At 45.2% G+C, this 25,546-nt stretch overlaps 1 protein-coding gene across 1 annotated transcript in view; it reads right to left on the bottom strand.

Annotated features, from left to right (window-relative positions):
* Positions 1-25,546, bottom strand: part of LOC106814256 (talin-2-like) — a gene marked incomplete in the record, with an annotated part of 112,682 nt that overhangs the window by 24,052 nt on the left and 63,084 nt on the right. The window contains 20 exon segments of the mRNA XM_014818552.1: positions 4,179-4,362; positions 11,090-11,262; positions 11,898-11,999; positions 12,398-12,530; positions 13,142-13,323; positions 13,782-13,922; positions 14,730-14,891; positions 15,824-15,967; positions 16,375-16,475; positions 16,837-17,042; positions 17,353-17,492; positions 18,704-18,902; positions 19,321-19,439; positions 19,872-20,099; positions 20,661-20,744; positions 21,245-21,367; positions 22,229-22,362; positions 22,754-22,874; positions 24,097-24,210; positions 25,194-25,322. Of these exon segments, the coding sequence (XP_014674038.1) occupies positions 4,179-4,362; positions 11,090-11,262; positions 11,898-11,999; positions 12,398-12,530; positions 13,142-13,323; positions 13,782-13,922; positions 14,730-14,891; positions 15,824-15,967; positions 16,375-16,475; positions 16,837-17,042; positions 17,353-17,492; positions 18,704-18,902; positions 19,321-19,439; positions 19,872-20,099; positions 20,661-20,744; positions 21,245-21,367; positions 22,229-22,362; positions 22,754-22,874; positions 24,097-24,210; positions 25,194-25,322 (2,919 nt within the window).

The raw sequence follows: 25,546 nt of genomic DNA on the forward strand, positions 1-25,546 counted from the left end.
GTTATGTAACGTGAATGCAGGCAGGGGTTATGTAACGTGGATGCAGGCGGGGTTATGTAACGTGGATGCAGGAGGGGTTATGTAACGTGGATGCAGGCGGGGTTATGTAACGTGGATGCAGGAGGGGTTATGTAACGTGGATGCAGGCGGGGTTATGTAACGTGGATGCAGGCGGGGGTTATGTAACGTGGATGCAGGCGGGGTTATGTAACGTGGATGCAGGCGGGGGTTATGTAACGTGGATGCAGGCGGGGTTATGTAACGTGGATGCAGGCGGGGTTATGTAACGTGGGTCGCAGAAAGGTGACGTCTCTCACCTTCTCGTTGACGATCCGAGAGTTCTCGGCGAGTTCCATCTGTGTGAAGGTGTCATTCGGGCTGTTCTGTACATCGCCGGCACTCCTCACTAGCTGCACGGAGGCGGTCCCCAGCTCCTGCACCGTCTGCCTGATCCTCTGTCCAATCTGTATGGATGAGTGGGGGTGAGCGATAACAATTGTAACAGCCCGCTTTTCCATTTATTACCAATTAGTACGACCAGCTTAGCGGTATTTTCCATCTAACCAGACGCGAGAACAGAATAATTCGTGTTGGATATTAGGGATTACCTTTAACGTGGGTCAGTGAATAAAACATACTACGGAGATACAATTCTATGGAGATTCCATGTACGAAAAATAAGTGGCCGCGGTAATGTATTTACAACTGCCATTATTTAAAGCATAACTTAAATATTGAACCACGAATAACATTAAAAATAATTCATATGGGAAGTCTAAACTAGTCTAAAAAAGTTAAACACATGCGAAACGTATGCAACATTGGGATATAGCAGCAATGCTCACGTTGCTGCCGCCACAGTTCCCGATGACGTACGTACCTCTGGGTTGCCGCAGGACACCATGGCACCTCGTGACTCGGTGGCAACGATGTTGTAGTGTGTGGTAATGCTGTGGGACAGAGCACTGAGAGCCCCGGCATCTGTCGTAGACTTACTCGTCTGCAACACAAGAAAACATGAACACGCACGCACATAACCGACAGTACCTACATGCATGCACACAAACACACAGTGTAACCTATAAACATGCATTTACGCACGCAGTGTGGCATATACACATGTACACAAGTGCATATATATAGTGCATAGTGCAACCTATACACATGTATTCAAGCACACAGTGTGTGCATATACAATGTTACACAAGTGCATCAGTGCAACGTTGCCAGTGATATTCAAGCACACAGTGGTTGGCATATACACATGTACACTAAGTAGCATAGTGCAACCTATGAACATGTATTTTACGCACGCAGTTGCGTTATAACATGTACACAAGTGCTAGTGCTACATACGGCGGATGTATTCAAAGCACACAGTGTGGCATAATATACACATGTACACAAGTGCATAGTGCAACGTATGCGCTTGTATTCAAGCACACAGTGTGGCATATACACATGTACACAAGTGCATAGTGCAACGTATGTGCATGTATTCAAGCACACAGTGTGGCATATACACATGTACACAAGTGCATAGTGCAACCTATGAACATGTATTTACGCACGCAGTGCGGCATATACACATGTACACAAGTGCATAGTGCTACATACGCGGATGTATTCAAGCACACAGTGTGGCATAATATACACATGTACACAAGTGCATAGTGCAACATACGCGCATGTATTCAAGCACACAGTGTGGCATATACACATGCACACAAGTGCATAGTGCAACGTATGCGCAGGTTGTTACCAACGTTCTTACCCAACTTTCTAGCATATTTCTGACTTATTAAAAATGCACTCTTTGTGGGTTATTTTGTGATCTTTTAACGCTGAAACCATGAGCACAGGCAGAGGATATCTAAACGAGGATTTCCCCTTTAATACGCAATTAACTACACACGAGGAGTCGCAATAATAATCACAGCTATGTCATAACGCAATTTGCAAATTTGCCACTTTGTGGCGCTCTCACCATTTCGTTGGCTACTCGGGAAATCTCCTTCAGTGCATTTGTCATGTTTGTCTGATAGTCAACAAAGTCTTTATCCTCGGATTCCCGTCTGGCTGGTGCCCTTTCTTCAGTCTGTAAACAGTTATAACACACAATGATATTTCTCTTATAGCTGTGTGTTTGCACATGTGAAATGAGCATATTACAGGTAGTAAGTACAAAAGTACACAGTAGCTAGTACATAAGTACAGGTAGGCATTTAGTAGCAATACATAACAGCAGCTTAAGTGTACCCCCACGGTCAATGACGTACTCAGCAACGATTGGCTGCATCACTAATCACCTTGCTATGTACACTCTCCTATGTTTTTCTCATCTATACGAATAATTCCTCCTACATCACCTCTAACTGATCACGTATGCACTGTGTAGCCCCTACCATTCATGCTGCAGGCTGCCCAGGACAGATCCCGCTGGAAGGACACTATTCGTACAGCCTTACGTCCCATCGGGGGACCAAGAGAATAAGAAGAAGAAGCCCATACCTTAATAATGGCCTTGTTGATCGCCTATGTTACACTCTCCTATGTTTTACCCATGTATAGGAATAATCGCTCATACACCCCCCTAACTCAGGCTTGTACCCGGGATTCGCCTAAGGGGGGGGGGTCCAATTCAGAGGTGTGTGGGTGACTGCGAGCGCCGAAGGCGCAAAGCGATGTTAGGGGGGTCCGGGGCATGCCCCCCACTGGAAAATTTTGAAAAATTGCTTTAAAATGGTGCATTCTGGTGCATTTTAACAGTTTTCTTCTGGATAAAACATACCTAGCCCAACTATAAAATAGGCCTGTCGACTGTATTTATTTTTTGATGGTTGGGGGTTCTGGAATCCCTGGAACCCCCCCCCTTGGGTACGGGACTGTAACCGGTCACTGTGTAGACCATACCTTGATGATGGCCTTGTTAATCTGGTCAAGCATGACAGTGACCGCTCCGGCTTCTGTGGCCGCCTCGTCCAGTGTGTCCAGCAGGTCATTCAGGGATTCCTTCAACCCATCCGCCGCTTCATCGATAGCTTCATGAGCCTGCGTCGCCTGCAGATAATTATATGATTATTATTAATATTATTAATTATTATTATTATATTATTATATTTTTTGTTATTATAATAATTATATTTTATATTATTATATTTGTTTTATTATTTATGATTATTGTTATTATTATTAATTTTTAATTAATTAATTAATATTATTATTCATAATAATAATAATTGTAAGAATACCAATAATAACGATGGCAATAATCATAATAATGATAACGACAGTAAAAATAAGGATGGTGACCAGGGACACAGCTAGAGTCTGGGGTGGGACGGCGCCTCCCCCCTAGACAAATGTAGATACATTACATGGCCAACGGCTAGTCACCTTCCCAGAACACGAGCCACATGTGGGTGTATACTGTATATATGTGCATGCGTGCACAAGATAGGGTTATGTTGTTAGAGTTTTCTTTACGTTGACACAGTGTGTGAATAAAAAGGTGGCTCCTCCGTGTGTACACGTACGCGTACAGAGAGGACCCTCTTACCTTAGGGTTTCCGCCGCCCTCCTTCACCGAGTGCACGAGTTGCAGTGAGCACTCCGCCACAGTCTTTGTTTGCTCCAACAGCGCCATCTGGCGACGAGTGTTCATTGTCTTTGACGCACAGCCAATCGAAGAATCGGCCAGTGGTTCGAGGAAGACGGTCAGCTTGGTCACCTGGTGGTCAGAACGAGAATTAAGCGAGCGGCATAAGTAATGTGCCTCGAGGCTGGGCTGCATGCCTGTGCCTCAATATCGAGTCACAATGTCTTGTAAAGTTTGTGCCATGATTCTGCAGAATGCACATTAACATGAGGAAGATGTATGAATGTATCATATCATGCAGAAAATTATGAAGCTACAAGACTCCAGTGATTGGCAGAAATGTACGCGGACTGTCGATAATGTGTTTTCGAGCCTTATCACTAATTATTTTCATGCCACCTTGGTATTCTATCCGATTAAATTACATTATTCAATTATACAAACAATGTCGCCACTGAACAAACTCCTCTGACACAGACACGACATATTGAATCATCAGAGATATTAACAGAGGCTTCAATCAACGACGAAACACGAGGGTGCACGGTGGGGTGTCATCTGATTGGTCAGTCATGCAAACCTGGGCTTCCGATTGGTCGGTGCCGAGCGAGGCGGCTCCGAACTTGACGACGTCTGCGAGGCGGGTGATCGTGCGGACGGCGGACTGAGCGGCAGCGGCCAGCTGCTCCTGGCTGGACGCTGCGCCAGCCACCAACGTCTTCGTGTCCTCCACGAGTGCCTTAGCCGTCTTCAGAATGTTCTCTCTGCAGGTGAACATGTGAACAGGTGATATACATGTACACAAGTGCATAGTGCAACCTATAAACATGTATTCAAGCACACAGTGTGGATTATACACATGTATACAAGTGCATAGTATAACGTATAAACATGTATTGAAGTACACAGTGTGGCATATACACACGTACACAAGTGCATAGTGCAACGTATGCTCATGTTGTTACCAATGCTCTTACTCAACTTTCTAGCACATTTCTGGCTTCTTAATGAAAGTGTCAATGACACATGGCGGGTGGAGGGGGCTCACATTGACACAGGTATGGGCTCTAATAATAGCAAAAAAGCAGTTCAGTCCTTTGTTAACAGTCAACAAATCCATGTTTAACCCTCCTTTTGAGGGTCAAAAGGTTATCAGACACTTACTCTTCACACGTCAGCGGAAAGTAGATTTCATGGTACTTTCAATAAAGTGATAAAAACGGTAGGTCAGCGCTGAAACAAAAAAGTTTTGCACTCGGTCCGTTGGATCATGTCCTCAGAAAATGTCTGATATCTGACCTTTCCCCCACTGCCCTTTGACCTGTGACCTCCAATTTCGCGATGGTGAACACTATACGTCGAATATTAAGAGTGTAGGTCAAGCCATTGAGATTTGTGCCGCAATTCTGTATTTCCTCCTATACCTTAAGTTAAGGGGGAAATATTCCCCCTCCATTGACACATCTTGCCCTTTGACCCTTGACCCCCAAATTCGACATCCCGAGTCCTTTTCGCGATCCACCCCGACGTCCCGAATATCAAGACCGTACGTCGAGCGGTTAAGATTTGTGCCCAACTGTTGATTGGACGCACAGACGGACGCACGGACGCACGCACGGACGGACACACGGACAATCATGCGATTCTAGAAGCTGCATCTGACTTGGTCAGCTGAGCTAACAATAAAATATTCCAGTCAAATTACTGTAACAAAGAATCTAAAACACAATATTACACGTATATAGGTATGATTGTAGAGTTGTTGACCAGTTAGACGAAATAAACGTAATAGGACGTTGTCATCTCTCCCATAGGAGTAACAACTATTTTGGGGCTAGCCTTACACATTCACATACCAAAATTTAACAAAATCGAATGAATTCAAATGTCCATTTTCATTTTTGCCAAAAAGTTGACGTGGCTCGAAAGTAGGTCGCCTGGCGTGCTCCAAAATAGGACGTCCAAACCTCTCCCATATGAGTAACAACCATATGCAATTTGAAACATGTGGGTCAAACGGTTCTGGAGTTATAGTTGAGGGAATATACGTGTGTAAGAATGTTCTTTGTGAGGGAATATACGTGTGTAGTTAGTGAGAATGTTCTCTGTGAGGGAATATACGTGTGTAGTTAGTGAGAATGTTCTTTGTGAGGGTATATACGTGTGTAGTTAGTGAGAATGTTCTCTGTGAGGGAATATACGTGTGTAGTTAGTGAGAATGTTCTCTGTGAGGGAATATACGTGTGTAGTTAGTGAGAATGTTCTCTGTGAGGGAATATACATGTGTAGTTAGTGAGAATGTTCTCTGTGAGAGTATATACGTGCTGTAGTTTAGCTGAGAATTTCTCTGTGAGGAGAATAAAGGTGCAGATAGTAAGCCAAGAACGATCTCTCTAATATCTGCCGTGGTTACTACCTTGGTGTCAAGCTACCTACGGTCACCACGTTTTTACTGCCGAATCGTCGCCGTGCGTATTACCTGTGCGTCAGAGAAGGCTTCTCGCTCTTTCGTTCTCAGGTGTGAGTGTGCGGCGGTGGCCAAACAGGATGGTGGCTGTCGAGGTCGCCGATGATGCCGCTCACTGTGCTCGCAGCGTTGATGCAGGCCGCTGCGTGCCACGCGCACCCGCTGCAGCGCCGCTCAGTACCGTACGTCACCTGACAACAACACAAGCAACATAATATACAGATCGATAACACACCGGTTGAGGGTTGTGACACAGCATTACAAGCTTATAACGCAGCATTCATATAGGTTGTAATAGCGGTGATAGTTGTTGACACAGCATACAGCTTATTAACCCAGCATCATATAGGTTGTAACACAGCAGTGAGGGTTGTGATATATATGATATAGGCTGTAACGCAGCAGTGATGGTTGTGATACATATTATATAGGTTAATTGTAACAGAGCACTGATGGCTCTAACATATCATATAGGTTATAACACAGCCATGGCCAAAATGGACGTTAAATGGTGGTAGTATAGTGGGTGAGGGTGTAATCGGTCGAGGCTGTAGTAGGCAGTGGTGGTGTTGGTTTAGGGGGTTATTGTAACGTGGATGCAGGTGGGGGTTATGTAACGTTGGGTGCAGGCGGGTGTTATGTAACGTGGGATGCAGGCGGCCGTTATGTTAACGTGGATGCAGGCAGGGTTATTGAAACAGTGGTATGCAGGCGGGTTATTGTAACGTGGGTGGCAGGCGGCGTTATGTAAACTGTAGGATGCAGGCGGTATGTAACCGTGGATGCAAGCAGGCGTTATGTAACGTGGGTGCAGGCGGGTCGGTTATGTCGTGGATGCAGCGGCTGGGTATAATGTAACGTGGATGCAGGCGGGGGCTTATGTAACGTGGATGCAGGCGGGGGTTATGTACGGGATGCAGCCGGGGGATTATGTAACGTGGGTGCACTGGCGGATGTTATTGTAACGTGATGCAGGCGAGGGGTTATGTAACGTTGATGAGGCGGGTTACTGTAACGTCGGTGCAGGCGGTTATGATAACGTGTATGCAGGCGGGCGGTATATGTAACGTGCGATGCAGGCGGGGGTTATGTTAACGTGGTGCGGCGGGGATTAGAAACGTTGGGTGCAGGCGGGGTTATGTAACAGTGGATGCAGGCGGGGTTATGTAACGTGGGTGCAGCGGGCGGTTATTGTAACGTGGATCAGGCGGGGTATTTAACGTGGCATGCAGGCGTGCGGGTTATGTAACAGTGGATTGCAGGCGGGGTTATGTAACGGATGCAGGCGGGGTTATGAACGTGGGTGCAGGAGGGGTATGTAACAGTGGAATGCAGTGGGGGGTTATGTAACGTGGATGCAGGCGATGTTATGGTAACGTTGATGCAGGGCGGATTATGTACGTGATGCAGGCGGGGTTCTGTAACCGTGATGCAGGCGGGGGTTATTATGTAACGTGGATGCAGCGGGTAATGTAACGTGTGATGCAGCGAGGTTAGTAACGTGGATGCAGGCGGGGTTATGTAACGTGGATGACCAGGCTGGGTTATGTACGTGGATTGCAGCGGGTTAATGTAACGTGGTATGCAGCGAGGTGGTTTATGTAACGTGGATGCAGGCTGGGGTTATGTAACGTGGATGCAGGCGGGGTTATGTAAACGTGGATGCAGGCCGGGGGCTTATGTAACGTGGGTCGCAGAAAGGTGGACGTCTCTCACCTTCTCGTTGACGATTCGAGAGTTTCGCGCGCGCTTCATCTGTGTGAAGGGTGTCATTCGGGCTGTTCTGTTACAATCGCCGGGCACTCCTCACTAGCTGCACGGAGGCGGTCCCAGCTCCTTGCACCGTCTGCCTGATCTCTGTCAATCTGTATGGATGAGTGGGGGGAGCATAACAATTGTAACAGCCGCTTTTCCATTTATACAATAGGTACGACAGTTAGCGGTATTTACATCTAACCAGACGCGCTGAGAACAGAATAATTCGTGTTGGATTATTTAGGGATTACCTTTTTAACGTGCGTCCCGTCAGTGAATAAAACATACTACGGAGATACAATTCTTATGGAGATATTCCATGTACGAAAAATAAGTTGGAGCCGCCGGTAATGTATATTACAATGCCAGTTATTTAAAGCATAAACTTATAATATTGAACACAGAATAACATTAAAAATATTCATATGAGGAAGTCTAAACTAGTCTAAAAGTTAAACACATGCCCGGAAACGTATGCAACATTGGGATATAGCGCATGCTCACGTTGCTGCCGCACAGTTCCCGATGACGTACGTACCTCTGGGTTGCCAGGACACCATGGCCACTCGTGGACTCGTGCAACGATGTTGAGTGTGTGGTAATGCTGTGGGACAGAGCACTGAGAGGCCCCGGATCTGTCGTTAGGACTTACTCGTTGCAACACAAGAAACATGAACACACGCACGCCACATAACGACGTACCTACAGCGTGCACAGCGAGAGACACACAGTGTGAACCTATAAACATGCATGTTACGGCACGCAGTGGGCAGATACCATGCTACAAGGCTGCATATAATATGTGGCATGTGCAACGCTATACACAGGTATTCGAAGCACACGCTGTGGCATATACACATGTACACAAGGTGCATAGTGCAACGTGATGACAAGTGTATTAAGCACACAGTGTTGGCATTATAACATTGTACACAAGCTGGCATAGTGCAACCTATGAACTGTATGTTACGGCACGGCAGTTGAGGCGTTTGTTGGCTTACATGTACACAAGTTGCATAGTGGCTAGCATACGCGCGATGTATTCAAAGCACACAGTGTGGCAAATATACACATGTACAACAAGTGCATAGTGCAACGGTATGCGGCTTGTAATTCAAGACAACAGTGTGGCATTACACAATGGACACACAGTGCAAGTGCAAACGCTATGCGCATGTAATTCAGCACTACAATGTGGCATAATACATCATGTACACACATTGCATAGTGCACAGTAATGCGCTTGTATTCAAGCACACGATGTGGTGGCATATACATCATGTGACACAGGAGCTGCATTAGCTGGCAACGTAATGGGCATGTATTCAAGCACACAGTGTGAGACATATACACATGCTACACAAGTGCATGAGTGCAACATTCAGCGCACTGTATTCAAGCACACAGTGTGGCATATACACATGCCACACAAGTGCATAGTTGCAACGTATGCGCAGGTTGTTACCAACGTTCTTACCCAACTTTCTAGCATATTCTGACCTTATTAAAAATGCACTCTTTGTGGGTTATTTTGTGATCTTTTAACGCTGAAACCATGAGCACAGGCAGAGGATATCTAAACGAAGGATTTCCCTTTAATACGCAATTAACTACACACGAGGAGTCGCAATAATAATCACAGCTAATGTCATAACGCAATTTGCAATTTGCCATTTTTGTGGCGCTCTCACCATTTCGTGTGCTACTCGGGAATCTCCTTCAGCTGCATTTGTCATGTATGTTTGTCTGATAGTCAACAAAGTCTTTATCCTCGGACTTCCGTCTGGCTGGCTTGCCCTTTCTTCGAGTCTGTAAACAGTTATAACACACAATGATATTTCTCTTTATAGCTGTGTGTTTGCACATGTGAAATGAGCATATTACAGGTAGTAAGTACAAAAGTACACAGTAGCTAGTACATAAGTACAGGTAGGCATTTAGTAGCAATACATAACAGCACAGGCTAAGTTGTACCCCACGGTCAATGACGTACTCAGCAACGATTGGCTGCCTCATCACTAATCACCTTGCCTATGTACGCTTCCTATGTTTTTCTCGATCTATACGAATAATCCCTCTACATCACCTCTAACTGATCACGTTATGCACTGTGTAGCCCCTACCATCATGCTGCAGGCTGCCCAGGACAGATCCCGCTGGAAGGACACTATTCGTACAGCTTACGTCCATCGGGGGACCAAGAGAATAAGAAGAAGAAGCCCATACCTTAATAATGGCCTGTGTTGATCGCCTATGTTACACTTCCTATGTTTTACCCATGTATAGAATAATCGCTCATACAACCCCCTAACTCAGGCTTGTACCCGGGATTCGCCTAAGGGGGGGTCCAATTCAAAGGTGTGTGGGTGACTGCGAGCGCCGAAGGCGCAAAGCCGATGGTAGGGGGGTCCGCGGGCATGCCCCCCACTGGAAAATTTTGAAAAATTGCTTTAAAATGGTGCATTCTGTTCTGCCATTTTGAACAGTTTTCTTTCTGGATGACATACCTAGCCCAACTATAAAATAGGCCTGTCGACTTGTATTTATTTTTTGATGGTTGGGGGTTCTTGGAACTCCCTGGAACCCCCCCCCTTGGGACGGGACTGTAACGGTCACTGTGTAGACCATTACCTTTGATGATGGCCTTGTTAATCTGGTCAAGCATGACAGTGACCGCATCCGGCTTCTGTGGCCGCCTCGTCCAGTGTGTCCAGCAGGTCATTCACAGGATTCCTTCAACCCATGCCGCCGCTTCATCGATAGCTTCATGAGCTGTGTCGCTGCAGATAATTATATGATTATTACTAATATTATTATTATTATTATTATATTATTATATTTTTTGTTATTATAATAATTATTTTATTATTATATTTGTTTTATTATTTATGATTATGTTATTATTATTAATTTTTAATTATTATTAATATTATTATTATAATAATAATAATTGTAAGAATACCAATAATACACGATGGCAATAATCATAATAATTGATAACGACAGTAAAAATAAGGATGGTGACCAGGGACACAGCTAGAGTCTGGGGTGGGACGGCCGCCTCCCCCTAGACAAATGTAGATACATTACATGGCCAACGGCAGTCACCTTCCAGAACACGAGCCACATTGTGGGTGTATACTTATATTGTGCATGCGTGCACAAGATAGGGTTATGTTGTTAGAGTTTTCTTTACGTTGACACAGTGTGTGAATAAAAAGGTGGCTCCTCCGTGTGTACATACGCGCGTACAGAGAGGACCCTCTTACCTTAGGGACGTTTCGCCGCCCTCCTTCACCGAGTGCACGAGTTGCAGTGAGCACTCCGCCACAGTCTTTGTTTGCTCCAACAGCGCCATCTGGCGACGAGTGTTCATTGTCTTTGACGCACAGCCAATCGAAAATCGGCCAGTGGTTCGAGGAAGACGCGTCAGCTTGGTCACCTGGGTGGTCAGAACGAGAATTAAGCGAAGCGGCATAAGTAATGTGCCTCGAGGCTGGGCTGCATGCCTGTGCCTCAAATATCGAGTCACAATGTCTTTGTAAAGTTTCTGTGCCATGATTCTGCAGAATGCCACATTAACATGAGGAAGATGCATATGAATGATATCATATCATGCCAGAACACATATTATATGACATGTATCTAGTTCTAGCAGAAATGCCGCTTGACAAAGAATGAAGTAATCATCAGATATATTATTTAATGTATCATATCATGCGAATCATATTATATGCATGTATCATATTCTACAGAATGCGCATTGACATGAGGAAGATATATGAATGTATCATATCATGCAGAATCATATTATATGCATGTATCATTTTTAAGAATACGCATTGACATGAGGAAGATATATGAATGTATCATATCATGCAGAATCCTATTATATGCATGTATCATATTCTAGAGAATACGCATTGACATGAGGAAGATATATGAATGTATCATATCATGCAGAATCCTATTATATGCATGTATCATATTCTAGAGAATACGCATTGACATGAGGGTGTTGTATGTAATATATCGCAACATCGCCTGATATCGCATGGAATCCCATATGGTACTCACGTAGTGTCCAAGTCTCTCCGACTCGCTCCTTCCTGACACTCTCACGTCCTCCACCGTCTCCGTAATCTCGTTAGTTGTACTCACCATCTGTTCTTGGAAGCCCTGAAACGAAGACCTACGTTACAGCCCGCTGCACATAGCACGTTCTGAACCCAACGATGACACCAATACATAGCACGTTCTGAACCCAACAACGACACGAACGCATACCACAATCTGAACCCGACATCGACACAAACGCATAGCATGTTCTGAACCCAACGACCACACGAGCGCATAGCACGTTCTGAAACCGACGACGACACAAACGCATAGCACGTTCTTAATCTCTGGTGGACTCACTATAAGCAAATAGACAACACTCTTTACTTCAGTTTGGAGAGGTAGACACAAAGACCTATTTTCAACATCAGATAGAACCCTACATGCAATCCGGCTTTAAAAAAAACATTTTCCACTTTACCGCCGTGTAACGCACGAATCATGGTTGAACCCCATACCTGGAGCGAGTTGTGGGTCCTGGGAGCGAGGTTCTGGCTAACGGCTGCCAGAGAGGCGTGGTCCAAACCCTTGATAACGACATTGATCTTGTAGATGGCCTCGTCACATTCCTTCTGACCGGGAGCCTTGTCCCTAAAACAAGCGGCAGGTTTACACGTGGGGAGCATACAGCGCTAGCCAAGCCGCTGCTAACACCGCCATTTTATTGCGGTAGCAGCAACAGCAGCTATGGCAGCGTCACCTACGGCATGCACGTGTGTTAGAAAATTGCAGCAAAGCAGTAAATAATGATGTAGCAGTTGTATATGACAATAAGACTACAAATAACGCGACTGCTGTTTGCCAAAAACCAACCGAACAACCGAGCATATTCATTCTTCATCGATCACCGATTAGGGGAGCCATCGTAAGAACGATAAAGCATCCTGAGCTTAACAGAAAGAACCTTCTCAAAACGATCACAACTTCAGCACGATTCTATATACATATAATAATATTTTTTAATATAATTACATTTAATAATATTTTTTAATACAATTACATTTAATAATATTTATTATAATAATTATAATAATAACAATATATAATACTACTACTACTACTACTACTAATAATAATAATATTATTACTGCTTCATAGCACTATCTCATAGACAATCCGTTCCAACTCTACGAAGGTTCCACCGCTAACCGCGACGATGAATATGACTCTCGAGCCACGACTGACCGCAGCTGACCACTCACCGGATGGACGTCACCAGCTTCTTGATCGAGTCGGAGACGTTCTTGGAGTGGGCGGCGAGAAGCTGCCAGGTGGGCGGGTCCTTCGGGTTGACGGACAGCGACTTGGCGGCCGTGATCATGCAGCAGGAGCCGTCAATCATCGTCTTGCCCGCGGACGTGATTGGCTCCTGCGACTGCCTCGCCTGACGAGCGAAACAAGAGGTCGCGTCAAGGTCGAATGTTTACGACGATAGGGGAATAGCGTCGTTAAATTACGCAGTCCATAAATTAAATAACAGTATATTATTTCCCCTCTCCCCACTTCCTTCTCTCCTACTGACGTTTGTCTGTAATTGTTTTTGATTGTGTCTTCCTTTCTCCTCTCATATATCTCCCAGTTCTGTCTATGTATCTATCTATATATTTATATCCATCTATCTCGCTGTCTCTCACTCCCTTTCTCTTTCCCTCTACTATTCCACACCATCTCTCCCAACTTCCTCTCCTACTGACTTCTTATTGTGTCCTCCTTTTCTCCTCTCCTCTCCCCTCCTCTCCTCTCATCTGCCATCTCTATGTATCTCTCTGGCTCTCTCTCCCTTTCTCTCTCCCGCTACCATTTCTCACCATCTCTTTCATTGATGCCTGACACGTTACCCACCTCTTGCGATATCTTAGCTGGGATGGAAGCAAACTCGGGCGAGGAAGCAAATATGGTAAGGTTTTCCACAGCATCTATCAGGGGTCGTGTTGCCTGGGCACACTGCGCACGGTTCGCGTCACTGTAGTCCGAGTCAAGTACCTGTGGAGAGATAACGCAAACATGTGTTCACACACCATATGTTTGCTTTCCAGTTACAATCCTTTCATCTTTTGCATCCAGGGGGCCGTTGTCAGAATCATCGTAAAGTTAATGCTACTGTTAATGCTAATACTAATGTTAACCCTAATGTTGTTTCTGACAATGGGCATGCACCACAGCATCCAGAGTATATAACCTACTCCTTGCTCGAGTAGATAACCTCTTCTTCTTTGCATCTCCCTTTTTTTAAAACGATCTATCGACGTGTTTAATGTCACATGCAATTACCTTCTATTGCTTTTGATCAGCACTATTTATTATTCAGTAATTCCGATAATTAGTTGATAATATTAACTATTAACTAATGTTTAATTATTTTACATTGATTAATGCATTTGTTGTCAACAGAAGCTGTGGAATGAACATCTATCTATACATATCTCTATATATATATACCTGCGAGAAGAAGGCAGGAATCTCAGCAGGCAGGAAATGGATTCTCTTTGGACGATAACGGGACTTTTTTCGGACAGAAACAGGAATTGTTTAGACAAACTGGATTCCTAACAGCGAGAAACTGGATTCTTCTTGGACAGAGCAGGAGTTTCGTTGTAGGACAAAGAACAAAGGTTGATGCTTAATTTGCTTCATTTCATAGGTTAAAACTATTAAAAACATACATCATCGCTCTGCTATAATGTCCATATTTATTTTAACTTATTTTGAGACTCGTAAACTTCTTGTGTATAAAACGAGAACAAATTTCCTAAACAAAGGTGAAAACGTTAGTATACAAACGACACACACCTTGATGGCCTTGACGAGGTTAGCTGTGGCATTGGCAACGTCCTTTGCGGACTGCACAAACTGTCGCTTAGCAACCGGGTTGGTTGTCTTGGAGCTTGCGATGCGGCAGCTGTTGCATAGCGATGAGGTGTGCTTGGCAATGATGGTGGCTGATTGCAACACCTGTGAAAGAATGAAGGAACAACGTGCAAGCATGTTGGCAGGCACCCTCTCTCTCTACAGACGTACGTGCTACCGAACATACTAAAAACCACACCATTGACACGTGTTTTCCACGTACGAAAACACAAATGAAACGCGTCAGAAACACACACACTTTTTGCTAAAAACCTGTGCATATAGCATGTGGACAACCCACGAACAACGTGGACTTACGCAGACTTACTATAAACACTGCTGGTGGATACAGCGACACACTACGTGTTTTACATTGCATGAAACCTCGTGTATGTATACACAGACTCCATCTACGAGCTGTTTACGTGAAAATGTCCTCCACGAGAAGAAAAGAGTACGTAAAGAAGACGTAATATGTAAGCTTGGATGAGAATTTCTCTTAAAAACATTTGAAAGAGTCGAAACACGAAAGCGTTTTCAACGGGTGGCCACGTGAAATATGTGTACACACTAATGAATGAACGCTGATCATATGCCGAACATACGCTGAACATACGCTGAACATACGCTGACCATACGCTGAAAATACGCTGAACATATGTTGATCATACGCTGAACATATGATGAACATATGATGAACATATGTTGATCATACGCTGAACATCTGCTGATCATACGCTGAACATATGCTGAACATACGCTGAACATATGTTGATCGTACGCTGATCATATGCTGAACATACGCTGATCAAACGTTGATCATACGCTGAACATACGCTGATCATACGCTGATCATACGCTGATCATACGTTGATCATACGCTGAACATACACTGAACATACGTTGATCATACGCTGAACATATGCTGAACATACGCTGAACATACGTTGAACATACGCTGATCATACGCTGAACATATTTTTTTTCTTTTTGTTTATTTTAACAGAACTAATGATTTGAATCCCCGTGCAGCTTACCTGCTGTTGGCTGCTTGCTGGATTCGTTAGGTTCTGGCAGGCAACCTGTATGGCCTGACTCGCGCGCGCAAACTGCGCCTGATCCACCAGGCCTGGTCGGCCAGCCTCACTCGATGGGTCCGCGATACCGACCAAGTACGCAGACTGAAATCACAGGTTATGTCATGTTACATTATGGTATGACTAGAGGTAACCCAGAATGAAATATATCATGGTACGTTATGTTACATTACAGTATGACTACGATAGCTAGGCCAGAATGAAATATGTCATGGTACGTTATGTTACATTATGGTATGACTATGAGAGGTACGTAGAATGAAATCACAGGTTATGTTACCTCATGTTACAGTGCTGTACGACTAGGAGAAGTAGGCCAGCATCAAATATGTCATGGTACGTTATGTTACATTATGGTATGACTACGATAGGTAGGCCAGAATGAAATCATATGTCATGTCATGTTGACTATCTGTCCTTCTGTCTGTCATCTTTTTATTTATAGTTTTATGTGAGAACTCTTAGAAACTACCTGGAATCTCTTCTCTTACCTGTGAGGCAGCTTCAATAAGGGCACAGACAGCATCAGCCACTTCCTTCACCGATCTTCCAAAGCTCTCAAGCTCTCCCTTCTTAGCAGTGTTAGCTATACCTACACAAACAACACAGTTCAGATTAGCACCACCGTGCGTAGTGCCAGCATGAAAACAACAGCAAAACAAGCGTGTTAAGTCACCACCTGGTGGTAAAGCGCAACGTTAACAACAACAACCGTTGTATCCACAGAAATCCAAACGTTTACAGATGTCATTAACATTTAATACTGATTAACAAGATAATAATTACTAACAATATAATTACTACCTATGACAATTAATGATGAACTAATAATAACTACACTCGGGCGACAACTGCAACATATGCTGAAAACTTCACAAAAATTCGCCAGAGTTCGAGAGTTCAGCCTTTGACCTCACTCGCTCGTTAGCGCGCGGCAGCAGCAGGGCTCGTACCCGTCATCGCGTTGCCGAGATGCTTCGAGTTGTCCATGACGACGTCGAGACACTCGTAGTAGGTCGTATCGTTGACGGGCTCGGACGGGTCGTCGAGCATCGGCCGCATGGCGCGGATGCGACGCAGCGCGCTGTCACACTCCTTCTGTCCCGGAGCGGACGTCGAGCACAGGTTCAGCAGTTGGTTGATGCTCTTCGTCACCGCCCTGCCGGCAGCGTGATGTCACATATAACACATGTAGGTGTGGGAGGGTGTGTGTGTGGGGGAGGGTGTGTGTGTGTGTGTGTGTGCGTGCATGTATAATTCATTGTATTGGTTGTAGTGGGATTAAGAACGATCTAGTATTTGCTGTCTGTCTGCGCACTGTGCATTACGTACGTGATTGCTTACACAAATGCGCTCGCGCGCACACACACACACACACACTAACACGCGCACGCACGCACGCACGCACGCACGCACGCACGCACGCACACACGCACGCACGCACGCACGCACCGCACACTGCTACGTACCTTGCAGCGGCAGCAAGCTGGTTCTTTGCATTCGGTGCGTTCGGATCTGCCGACACCGACTTGGCGGAGAGCAGGAAGCGACTGGACACCATGGATATGTTCTTCATGCTGGTCACCATGTGTCCCTGCAGCTGACCCTCCTAAACACAACGGTCCAAACATGTTTACACACATAGTACATGTAATGTTACACGGCGATAGGAGAAACTTATGCATAACATAACTATTAGAGAATCTAAACATGAGTGTGACCATATTCACAGACATATTACATGCAATGTTACACAGCGATAAGAGAAACTTATGCGCTAAGCATAACATAACTATTAAAGAATCTAAATTTAAGAATAAAACACGAGTTTAGCGATGAAGTCGGCTGGCAGCCGAATCAGTAGAACAGCCAACAAATAATCAGCAATTCGGGAACAGAAATCATGTGTTGATGTATGGCAGTGCGTGTCAATGTCAGTGTTGGTAAACGTGGGCAAACACAGCATTGTGGTTTAATTGTGGTTTCGCATGATTTCCGAGTTCAAAGGTTGGATACTCGTGCCTAAATCGAGTTTGTGAGTACTCGGTCCTGACACCCAAGTGTTTATCCTCGGCTTAAGGTAGGAAAAATCACTGTAATTCCTCTAATCTACCTGCACATTTGCATATCAGCATTCCTTACATGTAAACGCTCATCTTAGTGTATATTTCACCTATTCAAATATATCAGCATGCTTTATATCTTGTATGTGTCTATACTGGTGCCCCCTACAAATATGTTTCTATACCACTGCCCTCTACAAATGTTTCTACACCACTGCCCTCTACAAATATGTTCCTACACCACAGTCCCACAAATATGTTTCGACACACTGCCCCCTACAAATATGATTCTACACCAGTGCCCCCTACAAATATGATTCTACACCAGTGCCCTCTACAAATATGTTCCTCCACCAGTGCCCTCTACAAATATGTTCCTACACCACAGCCCCTACAAATATGTTTCGACACACTGCCCCCTACAAATATGTTTCTACACCAGTGCCCCCTACAAGTATATTCTTACATCAGCGTCCCCTACAATCCTATGCCCCCGACATCCGGCGTCGATGCGAAGTAGGAGGCGCCGATGAAGGAGCTTTTAGGGGGCGCTGGTGTCGAGGGGTGTGCTTATAATATTATTTATTAATTAATTAATTATATGGTGTTGGGGTTGGGGGTGTGTTATGTATAACGTAAGAGCAGCAGGCACGCACCCTGGTGTAACACAGCAATTCCGGAAACTTATGCACTAAGCATAGCATAACTATTAGAGAATCTAAATTTAAGAATATAAACGCGAGCGCTCGGCACGCACCCTGGTGAGGCCGGCGATCGTCATGCCGGAGTCCATGAAGTCGCAGAATGCGTCGCCGTACTTCTCGGACGCGTCGGCTAGGCCGGCGGGCGGGCCCTGAGACGCGCTCACCACCTCGCCTGCAGCCTCGTTCAACTGCGCCGCCGCATCGTTCAACTCCAGCTGGATCTCCGCAAACGTCTTGTGCGTGTCCGGGAATCTGTGGGTGGCAGTGGCAAGGGTTAGTCTCACATATGAAGACTGCAGCATGCCTCCTAACATGCACGTGTGTATGTTGTGTACGTACGTACAGAGCTACAGACGTACAGACTGTGACACAGACACTACTACCAGGGCCGTAAGCTGAGCAAATTCCTAGGTGGGCAGTGGCGGATCCAGGATTTCAAGGAGGGAGTGAGAAACAGGTGGGGGGTCCTCCCACAGAAAATTTTGAAAATGTAGATCACAGGAGATGGTATTTGAGGCACTTTTGAGTACATGTGCCTTCATTCTGACTACGACAATTCTCATTTAGTAGATCAATTTATTTTTTTAATTTTGCTCCGAAATCTAGGGGGGGCAGCCGCCCCCCTTGACCCTCCCCCACCGCAGGCTACGGCCCTCACTACTGAGCTTACCTCCCACTCGACAGTTCTTGGCTCTTGTGTCCGATGACCTTGATGGCTGAGTCAACGTCACGCTGTCCGGGGAGACAGCTGATGCAGTTGTTAAGTGAGTGTGATACGGCCTTGGCAACCTGCAAAACACACGCATATAGATGTATACATATAGCCATATGGATCCCACATTGACACATATTCACACACGAGGATGCCTAGCTGTCTGTGCATGCACAGAAGCAACAGCAGCAACAATAATGACAACAACAATAATAACAATGATAATGACAACTAGAGGAAAAACAGCAACAACAACAACAACAAAATCAAGGTTAATGACAATGACATCAATGACAATGACACCAAAGACTATTATTCTACAACAGTGTCATCAGCAATGATAACACAACAATATCAACAACAAGAAAGATATCAACATCAGCGATAATGACAACGACAACAACAACAACAACAACAACAACAACAACAACAACAACAACAACAACAACATAACATCAACAGAAACAATAACAACCACAACTAAAGCAAGACTTTTCTGCAGCACGTACCAGGCCCAGACGTTGCTGGTTCTCCGGGTTGTTGGGGTTGTTCACCGCCTTCTTCGATTCCTCCAGCAGACGCGCCGACTTGTTCATGACGTCACGCGCAGCCTCGATGATGCGCTCCTGCACCTCCTTGTCGTCGGTCGTCGCGGCAACGCCACGCACAGCCTCCTTGAGGATGGCGAGTGAGTTGGCGGTCTCGCGCGCGGCGATGCCCGTGTAGCTCTCGTCGCCCTGAAACGCGATCACGGGTTTTAGTGATGTCTCGCGACACGATCACGGGTTTTAGTGACATCTCGCAACGCAATCATGGGTTTTTAGCAATGTCTCGCAATGCCTGAGAAAGCGGGGAATTAACAATCAGTGAATCAAATGAATAATTCAGATATGGTTGTACAGTTATACTTACTCTGCAAATTTTATTATTTTGTTGCACTAACCGGGACAGAGAAACCCTGATGGGTGGGGATCGAGTGGGGGAAGCAAAATTACACTTCATGACCGTCACTCTGTAAATTTATCCTGTTTTATGAGAATATAGCGTTTAATGTATTAACATATTCATGTGACTATTACACTCACGGGCACCGTCTTACATGGCATGCAATCCACACGACTCAAGGTCACCGCATCGACCTCAGATCTCCAGGGTCACCAAACTGACCTACTCACCCCCCTTAGTATCGCACCATCATCTAACCATAAATTCACTGATCCTTGCATGATTACTGGGAGACTTACACTGCCAAGGTCACCACATTGACCTATGACCTCCGAGGCTGACCTACGACTCACCTGCGCGGCAGCAGAGAGGAGCTGTGCCATGGAGGAGCCGACCTGCTTGGAGGTCGCACTAAGTCTCAGTGCTGATCCCTCCGCCTGCACGAACAGCAACGATGACATCGTTAATTAATAGTAGCTCATCACCTAGCTTCTAAGCATGCTAACATATCGACTATAACCAAATGTTTTGTCAGTGTTTTAACCAATTATAACTCATTACCTAGATGGTGACCAATGATTAGTATTTACAATCATTTAACCAATTAGTTTTATTATAATTCATGACCTAGATGGCTGACTAATAATTACAATCATCTAACCAATTATTTCTATTATAACTCAGCACCTAGATGGCCAACTAACCATTACAATTTTAACTCGGTGTATAGTTAACGAACTAATTGTTACTATATCATAACCCACCTACTAATCAACGAAGTAATCATTATTACTATAACACAGCTGGCTAAGCGAACATCACTAAATAGCTAACATATACTTAATAATAATAATAATAACATACATAACACCCTAACTCATCACCCTCATTTTTATAACTCATCAGCATATATCAGTAACATCGCGAGTGTAGTTACCGTTTCCTCTGGTAGGGGGCGCAGCCTTCCCTCGACGGCCGTCATTCTGATCGATTCCAGTTCTTTGTCAAGCTGATAGATGGTGTCGATAGCCGAGTCAAGCTCCAGCGACCCACACGCCTCCTGTGAACGCCACACACACACATACTCAGTATGGTCACACAATCAGTAAGGCAATGATGACAATTCACTCAGCTATGGTGGGCAGTGAGCGTGCCAGTGTAAAGCAGGCTTTGTGTGGCAGTAGGCTCTGTGGTCCATGGACCCATTTGTGGTCGGTGGATGGGTTTCAGGGGGTCCGTGAACCAGGCGCATAAAAATTATTGTGTTTATATGTGCTTACGTGCATTTTTCTGGGGAGGGATCCGTAGCTTTCACTAGATTCTCAAAGGAGTCCATGACTCAAAAAAAAGTTAAGAACCACTGATCTACAGGATATATCTCCATGCAACTCCCTGTAGTGGCAGTTGAGGTAGTTAAGGATGTCTGCATGGGCCCAAGAAGCCAAGTAAATCAGCACTTTACTATGATGCACATGTCAAAGTGCAAACATATGAATATGTATACATTGTACAGATACGTATTGTGTATATATAGAGCTATACACATAACATATGCATGTTCTTGGAGCTATTCCATGGACAGACATACAGTCAGCAGAACAAACTGCTTCATGAAGTGGAAGAACGCACAGTACACACTGGATGGCTGACTGGAAGACTGAGTTGCCATTTCGCCCCCTCAATCAATTCAATTTATTTAGTTTGTTTAATTTGTTTTCATTTTATTCGCACTGTCTCTTAACTTGCTGGACTGATATGTTACCTCCAAAATGTAATCATAAGTGTAAATAAACTAAATTGAATTGAATTGAATTGAATCGATTTGGTGGGAACTACTTTCGGGAGTTGAGGAAGGGTATCACATCACATCACATCACATCGCCACCCAGTGTCGGTCGACCAATCACCGTGATCCACTCACCTGAGCCTTGCCGGCGGCCGATCGCAGCTCCGCTAGCGCCACCTGCAGGTTCTTGGCAGCGGTGCTCAGCTGCATAGCCGCTGCCTGGTCACCGACGGTCGGTACGGCCGTCTTGGACGACACGACCAGCTGACCTGCAAGGTCAAGAGGTCACGGTGATGATGCAAGGTCAAGTTAAGAAAAGAAAAAGTGCGGACCGAAAAATTGGATCCGGATATCCTGATGAGATAAAACACTATTATACAAGAATATATAACAAGCATACATAGTTAAGATCATTAGATGCAATTCCCTTTTTTTAAATAAAAAATTAAAATATGAAATTACTATACTTTTAATTAAAAAACAAAAACAATTATCCGAATTTTTCTCAGGACAGAAATCTGTCTACAGACAGACAGTTAACACCCATGCAAGTGGTCACAGTGATAATGCGTGGCAGCAGGAGAGCGTGAGATCATTACAAGGATACCAAGGTACATATTTTTATATATATATATATATAATAAGGTGGGTAGCACATACCTGCTGGCTGCAGGAACTGCTGGCTGGCTGAGATGAGGGCTAGCTGTGCCTGCGAGTTCTCCGGCTCATGCATCGAGCGCTTGATGCCCTGCACCAGTCTGGGGATGTGATCGGCGGTCACCTGTGTGAGAGAGACTGAGAGTTACTGCTGCCGTTGCTACTGCTACTGTTGTTACTGCTGCTGTTGCTACTGCTGCCGTTGCTACTGCTACTGTTGTTACTGCTGCTGCTGCTACTGCTGCCGTTGCTACTGTTACTGCTGTTACTGCTGCTGTTGCTACTGCTGCCGTTGCTACTGTTACTGCTGTTACTGCTGCTGTTGCTACTGCTGCCGTTGCTACTGTTACTGCTGTTACTGCTGCTGTTGCTACTGCTGCCGTTGCTACTGTTACTGCTGTTACTGCTGCTGTTGCTACTGCTGCCGTTGCTACTGTTACTGCTGTTACTGCTGCTGCTGCTACTGCTACTGCTGTTACTGCTGCTACTGCTACTGCTGCAGCTGCTACTGTTGTTACTGCTGTTACTGCTGCTATTGCTGCTGCCTACTACTGTTACCGCTGCTACTGCTGCTGTTACTGCTGCTACTGCTGCTGCTGCTGCTGTTGTTACTGCTGTTACTGCTGCTACTGCTGCTGTTACTACTGCTGCGGTTACTGCTACTGCACCAGTCTGGGAATGTGATTGGCTGTCGTCTATGTGAGAGAGACTGAGAGTCTGAGAGAACTGCTACTGCTGCTACTGCTGCTGCTGCTACCGCTATTGCTACTGCTGCTGCTACTGCTGCTACTACTACTGCTGCTGGTGCTGCTACTGCTACTGCCGCTACTGCTGCTGCTGCTACTACTACAACAACTGCTGCTGAAACTACTGCTGCTACTACGTAACTGCTGTTGCTGTCACTACTGCTGCTACTGCTGCTGCTGTTGCTGTCACTACTGCTGCTGCTGCTACTGTGACTGCTACTGCTACTGCTACTGCTACTGCTACTGCTGCTGCTGTTGCTGTCACTACTGCTGCTATTGCTGCTGCTGTTCCTGCTGCTGTTGCTGTCACTACTGCTGCTACTGCTGCCGCTGTTGCTGCTGCTGTTGCCGTCACTACTGCTGCTACTGCTGATGCTGTTGCTGTCACTACTGCTGCTACTGCTGGTGATGTTGCTGCTGCTGTTACTGCTACTACTGCTGCTGCTGTTGCTGTCACTACTACTACTGTTATCGCTACTGTTTCTAACATGCAGCATTGCATATGCAACATCCTGCACATAACACTGCGCAACACAATATTGCGTACGCAACATCGCGCGCGCGTCGCACACACAGCGTGGCTGGTGACAGGTGGCTCACCCTACACTCGTTGACCAGCTCCTGCTGACTTGTCATGTTCTTGTTCGACGCGCCGGCTTTCTGCGCGCCGGCGATGTCCTGGGTCGCAGCGGCGGCCGCCTGCTTTGCTGCCAGCTGCAATGTAAGCAAGTGAACGTTAGGGTGCGCATGTCACGATGCTCGACTAAAATATATATAATATGAATGTACATGTATATATATATATATCAAGAGTACATAATGGGAGAAGAGTATGACACTGTTTTAACCGCGTTTTGCGTAGTTTTCAAGTTAAATTTATTCTATCAATATGTGAATAAATATATTCAAACTTTACCTTGTTTTCCTCTCGGATTCTCCCTTAATCATATGATACCACCAGTTTTGCCAGTTTACCAGCCAAGCACAGTAACAGCACTTGTTTCGCTTCCTTATCATCAGGAACACGATGGCAACACAGGTAAAATCAGCTGCTAGCTAGCCGTGAGCACACATTTATTTCTAGCACGCTGGAAACGCATTACACACTGAATACAATTCGATGCTAGCTAATATCCCCAACAGCCCCCAGCGTCCCGTCAGAGACAATAGAACATTAATCCGATAACAAACATTGGTCGATAAGATGCAAAAGTTTGGGAAAACTGTGTGAAACCGTGTCGTATTCAAATTTTTTTTTGAAGAACACATACGATTTTCAGGTAAACTGGTGGTGTCACATGATTAAGGGAGAATCCGAGACAAAAACAAGGTAAAGTTTGAAAATATTTATTCACATATTGATAGAATAAATTCAAGTTGAAAACTACGCAAAACGCTGTTAAAACAGTGTCATACTCTTCTCCCATTATGTACTCTTGATATATATATATACACATATATATATATATATATATAAATATATACATACATATGTCAGCCACCGATAGAAAAAGGAACGAATGAAAGTTTGTAAGTTTCCACAAGATATACACTGATATAGGGGAAAAAGAGGAAAAGCTCAAAATCATAGGGAAAAAAGAAGAAAAGCTCGAAATAATATAGGGGAACAAAATATTTGGGGACTAAAAAGGACCAAAACTACGGGACCTCGACCCCACTGTGTCCCACGTACGTACCTCGAGTCGAATCATCAGCTTCTTCTTGAGAGCGTTCTGCGCGGCGGCGTTCGTTGCCGACCTCAGGTCCTCCGCCGCCTTCCTCAGCTTCTGCTGCTGCTCCGGGTCATGCGGACTGGTGGCGCAGCCCTGGTGGCACAGCAAAACAAGGAGCGCGTTAATGACGCGAGGCGGCGCGAGCGACGGGCCGAGAATAACCGCTTGACTGGTGGGTGATGGTCGGGGAGGGCGGAGAGAGCGCGGGGCGGGGTCCGGGGTTGGCGTGCAGGGAGACGGCGTGGCAGTCAGCTCTCATGCAGTTTGCGTAAAATGCAGCATTATAGTTGGAGGGCATTATATAACAATGGCCGACA

Source organism: Priapulus caudatus, unplaced genomic scaffold (assembly GCF_000485595.1).
Source record: "Priapulus caudatus unplaced genomic scaffold, Priapulus_caudatus-5.0.1 Scaffold892, whole genome shotgun sequence".
NCBI classification, from domain to species: Eukaryota; Metazoa; Priapulida; class Priapulimorpha; order Priapulimorphida; family Priapulidae; genus Priapulus; species Priapulus caudatus.